Raw genomic sequence first — 6,557 nt, 5'->3', positions numbered from 1 at the left:
GTGCACAGAAAGGATCAATATTTTTACTCACAGCCCATACAACAAATCTTTTCCACTTACTGTTGCAGACCTTCTTGGTGGATACTTTTTGAGAGTACAAAATAATGTTACGGACCGGGGAAGCAAGCCTCGACTATCTTACTATTGTCGGAACTGGAGAAACGATGTGATCAATTTGAGGGCCTGAAGATTGGGATGTTATAAACCTGATGGGTGAGAGAATAGGTCCTGTCTTGGCTCCAGTATACATGGAGGATATCTTAGAGGAGACCAAAGAAAGGGGAACCAAGTGCGTGGAGGTTATAAGGGGGCAAGGAGGATGATAGAGCTCTTTAACCTGCTTGCCTTCTGCCAAAATTTCAGGATAAGAGGGAGAGGAGGATACATCTGCAGGCACCAGAGCATCCCTCAGGGACTACCCCCAGAGGGGGGAATCATAGTGAAGAACTTGCTGCACTTGTTGAGGGGAGAGGCAAAAAGGTCGCAATAAGACTGACCCCAGCGTTTGAAGATCATGTTCACTACTGACTGCTTGAGGGATCACTCATGCGGAATCAGGATCGATCTGCTAAGTCTGTCCACCAACTCTGTGGTTTTGCCAGAATGTGCATTGCAGCCAGAAAGTGGTCTGAAGTGATTGCTCATTCCCACATCCTCATGGCCTCCCTGCACAATAAGAACAGATTCCTCCTTGTCTGTTGATGTTCCAGACAGCAGACATGTAGTTGGTCTGAATAGCAACAGGCCCCAGAAGGAGAAAGTCCTGAAAGGCTTGCAAGGTTAGGAGAACTGCTCTCATCAAAGGACACTGATGAGCATCCTGGTCTCCAAGGGGGACCAGATGGCTTAGACCATCCTTCCCTTGTAATGCCCCTCCCACCCCAACTGAAAAGCATCCGTGGTCACCGTGGCTGGGGGGGGGGGGGAGTAAAGGGTCTGCCTAGGGAGAGATTGTCTGATTGAATCCACCAGCAAATATGACATTTGCAAATTGGTGTCAGCTTGATGGGAACAGACAGAGACAGGTAGAGTATAGATCACTGTACTGGTAACATCCATTGAAGGATTCACATAAAAAATCTTGCCAGGGGAGCTAACAAGATCGCTGCTGACATGGACCCCAAAGGCTTGTGAGATTAGATGTGCCAGGGGGAGACTGAGGAGATAACAGTTCCTGAACTTGATTCCTCAGTGTCATTATGTGGTGTAGAGGAAAATAAGCTGTTTGATCCTTAGTGTTTCAACTGTGTACCCATGAACTCTAGGTTCTGTACAAGAGTCAGACTGGACTTGTCTACATTTATTGTGATATTTGGATCAGATAGTCTCTGGCTTGACTAAGTTGATACCTCATGGGGGCAATGAGGAGCCAATTATCTAAGTATGGAAACTTCTGGAATCCTTTGAGTCTCATGTGAACTGCTACTACCTGCTATACCACTTGGTGAACACCCAGGGTGCTATGGTGAGCCCAAAGGGCAGTACTCTGAACTGGAAGCGACTGGCTCTCAGCCGAAAGCGCAGGTATCTCCTGGAGCGCCTGTCTATTTTGATGCGATAGTAGCCCTCCTTAAGATCTACTGAGCCCATCCCATCATTCTTGTGCAAAAGTGGCAGGATGGACTGGACTGTAACCATTTGGAGCCTCGACTTCTTTATGTCCAGATTCAATATGCTTAGATCCAATATGGGTCTTGGGTCCCCTGTCTTTTTCGGCACCAAAAAGAAGCGGGAGTAGGTTTGGAATCCTCTTTGTTTGGTTGGGAGCTCTTGGATGACTCTTTGTTGCAGCATTTTTTGAACTTCTTGTGCTGCCTGCTCTCTCTGACTGGGTGGCAAGTCAGGGAGCTTCTTGATGGTGTCAGGGGGTGTTACAGAAAAGGGAATGCAGTATCATGTGGATAATTACTCTTAGCACACAGGGGGTTTTGTGTCAAGTAAATACAGGGTTCTGAGTGCAAAGCAAGTTGAGCCCCAACTGCCTCCAGAGATGGGCAGCTGGGTAGCACTTCAGGAGTGCTGATAGGGCTCGTCAGAGAACATCTCTCTAAAGGCCTGATTTTCCGGACCCCTCCTGCCTCTGAGGTGACATCTGCCATTATGCCCCCTCCCTCCTCTGCCTCTGGAAGAAGGATCCCCATGTGGGTTCTGGAAAGGCCTTTGTGATTTATGGAACCACATTTTCTTACTCCCATGCTGGTTCCTTGAAAAGGACCGCTGTGGCATAGAAAACATGATTCCTATGGCAGAAAGAGTCTTCCCGTCCTTTTCACTGCAAATAAGAGTATCTTTAAACAATGGCCCAAACAGTGATGAGCCATCAAAAGGGGCATTAACAAATGACGATTTAAAGGGTTCCACAAAGCCACATAGTTTCATCCAGAAATGCCTCCTTAGGGATAGACCTGAACCAGCAGCTGGAGAGAAATCTTTTGTCATATAGGACATTAGCCTCATTGAGGAATTGAAATTAGATGACAGAGTGGCCAGCTTGGGAGAAAGTTTCTTAAAGTTGCCCGCAGGCATAGACTCAGAGATACTCCAAAAGCTCCTTAATTAAATCTCTCTGAATTGGGTAAAGTGAGCCAGATAATTCAAAAACTCACAGCAAAGGTGGCTGAGGTGTAAATGCACTTTCCTAGTCTGACCAGTGCTCTAAACTCTTTGTCAGGCGAGATGGTTCCTCTGCCAGTTCTTTCTTAGTGGCTGCTGCTACCATGATGGTATCAACAACAGGACCCGTGCTCCAATGTTTCCTGTCAGCCTGTGGGACCACAATCCTATTGGGGCACTTAGGAATCAGCTCGATGGTATATGGTTCCTTCCACACCCAGCAAGATACAAGGTCAACAAGGGCATCCACTGGTAGGTCACCCCAGGACGGCAATGGGCCTGCCCTGAAAGCTTCCAAGGACACTGACTCCTCAGAAAGAGGAGGACGGACAGACCACTCACCCTTCTACTTCAGGATCTCTAGAATGTCTCCAAAGGAGACAGCAGGTGGGGATCGTTGGGATCCTTTCTCCTCCAAAGTCAGTGTCTTTGGTTAATGACTTCAATGGGGAGTTGATGTGCCTCCTTTTGCACATCTTCTTCTGGGGGAACTTCCTCCATTGTGTACTGGGGAGAAGTATTGGAAGAAGGGGATCTTTCCTGGGTCAAAAAAATCTTGGAGACTGCTCTGGGCAGGAAGACTCTGGACAGAATGAGTGCGATCAAGACCACGACCCACAGGGGTACATTGGTAGGCTACAGGACTGAGGGAGAAACCCCTTTCCACTACTTTGAAAGCAAACGGACCTGCAGAAGTCCCACCCACTTATCAAAGCCAAAGCAACAAATGGAAGATGGTTAGAACCTACTCCAGATCTGTAGCTTCCAGAGGGAATCGGACACGAGCTATCAAGGGCCGAGGCAATTAGGGGAAGAGAGAGCTCCAACAGACAGTACTGACCCCATTCCCCCAGAGCTGGCTCTGACCTCTTGCCGCCGAAATTCGCCTTGCTCCCAGTAAGCAGGAGCAGGGCTGATAAGGTGCACCATCGGAGTCAAGGAAGGTGGTTTTGCTGGCACCAATACCCACACTCTCTGGAGTTTTGAGCCCTGCAACTCTGAAACCAAGGAATGGATCAGAGAAGGAGTATGGGCCGGGTAAGCTCACGTGTCCGATAGGGGACAGAGCTGACACTACCCCCATCTGAATCTGGATCTTGAGGTATTTCCTAATCATTCTGTCTATATCCACCTTGGACCAGCTTTTACAGACCCTATAGGAAGACAAGGAGGGTCTGGAATGTCTAGGCTTAGGTGACATGGGCTGTCTTGGTTGACCTGCTTTTAGCTCTCAGATCCAAAGTCCAAGGATCCAATGCAGGAGCCGAAGAGACAGGAGGGGAAATAGTGATGATCCCAGTCGGATCTCTGGAGACCTGTGCCTCCAGTAAGGCAGCAGACTTCTTTGGATCTAAGGAAGGTGGATCTGAAGACTTCTTTAACATAATCTTAGGCTCCAAGGGGTCTCTCATGGAAGCAATGAGACACCTTCTTAGGATCCATGGAAGATGAAGTCAAGGAGGAGGATTGAGCCTCAGAAGCTAAGGAAGGAAGCAGACCCTTTTAAGATCAACTTATTTTGCCTATCCACCAGCGTACGCGGATTAAAGGAAGTGTATAATGTCATAACAGGCTTTGAGATGTTTGGCCCCCAAACAGTAGATGCAATTTTTGTGGGCATCTTGACTGGGGATCTTGTGCCCACAAGAAGTGCATCTCTTGAAACCAGAAGGCTTGTCTGACATAATGGACATGGAAGCAACCCTGACCTAAGCCTGCCACAAACAGAAAAGCCAAAGACCTGCTGAAAAAAGGGAAAGCAATCAACGGTAACAGCAATTATATCACACACACTTTTTTTTTTATGAAAGGAAAGACTATAAAGTAGAAAGTGTGAGCACAAACATACACACCAATTGTAAACCCTTAAGAGGAAAGGGAGCACACAGCAGAAAAAGAAAACTTCTGTAACGACCTAACTTTAGCACTTCAAACTACAAAATTTACCCACTATGACACAGACTAACTAATAATGAGGGAGAAGCACACTAACTGAAAACAACAAAGGCGCGCTTGACAGACTGGATCTTCAGTCTGTCTTCTGAATGTGGCAAACGAGATCTGAGGTGCTTGGGTGGCGGTAGTGCATTATGCGTAGGGGAGGAGCTTGAGAGTCAGGTCTAAGTCAGGAAAATGTGGCCAAGCCGGATCCGAGGTTTGGATCTGAAACCCTACCATAAGAAGGAATGAAGGGGACAACATCAGATCTACATTTTATTCTTCTTTGCACTAAAGGTCAAATATGTTCGAGTAAACAAAAGTATGACCTTCACTACAAAAAAAACCTGGACTTCCTCCTAATGCCATCATGGTGACAAACTTTGCTCCATGTTTTACTTCTGATATTATGAAAAAATCAGAAAGAAGGTAAAAGGGTGTGAGAAGCCAAATGGGCTTGTGTGACAAAGCAGGAAGCGGTCAAAAAGCAACACATGCTTATGTTACTGCCAAATGGCAGTGAAACACAAGAAACATGCACAATGCAGAGGAGAGGAACATGGAAACAAAGTGGGTGAAACACATAAAAGAGAAGGAATAGGCATGAATGTTAAAGGAGATAAGCATAAGCCAAGGCACATCACAGAGGTAGAAGTGTGAGAACACTCACCAAACCATGCAACATGATATTACATGGAGGTACAACATGGTAGAGACTAACATTACAAATGGATAGAAGAAAAACGTGATAAATGCAGATGGATAAACTGAGACAGGTAAGAACTGACACAGTGGTACACTGGAACCTAAGGAAAAATAGGAAATGATTGCATGTGTCAGATGGAATCAGATAGGACACAAAAATATTAAGAAAGTGGGATGTTTTTATTATTCGGAAATCTAGATCTTTCATGTCACTTAAGAATCATTCTGACTCAGGAAACACTTACTTGCTCAGCTAAATAATGCAGATACAGTAAGGTGTTTCAGAATGTGCAAATACAGAAAGGTGTTTCAGAATGCAAAACAAACTGCCTGATTTATCGATACTGGCATTCTGTTTCACTTTTCCATTCTTACGCACGTACCCTTAAAACAAAATATCCCTGATAAAACTGCCACCCAAAACATATCACAAGGAATTCTTAGACACAAGGAAATTTGTGTACCACACAGTCGAAAGTACAATAGTTCAAATAATGAAATACTAATTTAAAACAACAAAAAAAAACAGAATTAGAAGACCAGTCATAAAAGAAAACAGCACTAAAAAGTTATCTTCATTAAACACCAGTTACATACTAGAAAAAGTTGCTTTTCATACATGAAGGCACTTGCTTCCCCCACCATGAATAAAATACCAGACACAATTGATTTGTGGCACAGATTCACTGTAGGTATGCAATTAAAGGAACAGCTTTGTGTTGTTTTCATCTTGCACATTCATGTGCTGTGCTTCACTAAAGTCTGTAGGAGTAATCAACTGCTTTCCAAACTTGCTCTCTCCTATGCAAACTTTTAAGGTTGTGATCTGCCAATGTGGTACTACTGTACCCTGCAATTGCACACATGCTGGGTTTTTAGAATCACAGCCGTCTCCATAACAGAATCAGTCCTGGCTTCAGGCCTGCACTGGTCTGTAAGGATATTTCTCCTGGCTATGTGAGTACTGCCAGAAAAGCCAGAAACGGATTAGGCTGGTAACAACTCCAGGTAGGTTAGGTATCTGTAACAAAAGATAAAAAATAAATAAATAAATGAAGTTAGACTTGGCCATTGTATATCCAAAGCTGTATTTTTTATGTTTTGTAATGACAGAAAAGGACTAAGACTGGTAAGTATATATGTCACACCTATGGCAAGTGTGAGTGATATAAAGCAAATAAAACAAGATGCAGTGATAAGGTATATATAAAGTTGTCTCAGTGTAGCTTTCAACTTGTACGATTCAATGTTTTCCATAAATATTAGTATGTCTCTGCCTACTTTCTGTGTTAAAGTAATTA

The 6,557-nt window shown here is 44.6% G+C and overlaps 1 protein-coding gene across 1 annotated transcript in view; it reads right to left on the bottom strand.

The window, feature by feature from the left end:
- Nucleotides 1–1,109: 1,109 nt before the first annotated feature.
- Nucleotides 1,110–6,557, bottom strand: part of SLC50A1 (solute carrier family 50 member 1) — a 716,724-nt gene continuing 711,276 nt past the window's right edge. Inside the window, exon 6 of the mRNA XM_044080142.1 lies at nucleotides 1,110–6,277. Within this exon, the coding sequence (XP_043936077.1) occupies nucleotides 6,173–6,277 (105 nt within the window). The 3' untranslated portion in view covers nucleotides 1,110–6,172. The remainder of the gene's footprint in view (nucleotides 6,278–6,557) is intronic.

Source organism: Protopterus annectens, chromosome 8.part0 (assembly GCF_019279795.1).
Source record: "Protopterus annectens isolate FY-2018-M chromosome 8.part0, PAN1.0, whole genome shotgun sequence".
Classification (NCBI taxonomy): domain Eukaryota; kingdom Metazoa; phylum Chordata; order Ceratodontiformes; family Protopteridae; genus Protopterus; species Protopterus annectens.
This window is presented reverse-complemented; position numbering and strand designations above follow the sequence as displayed.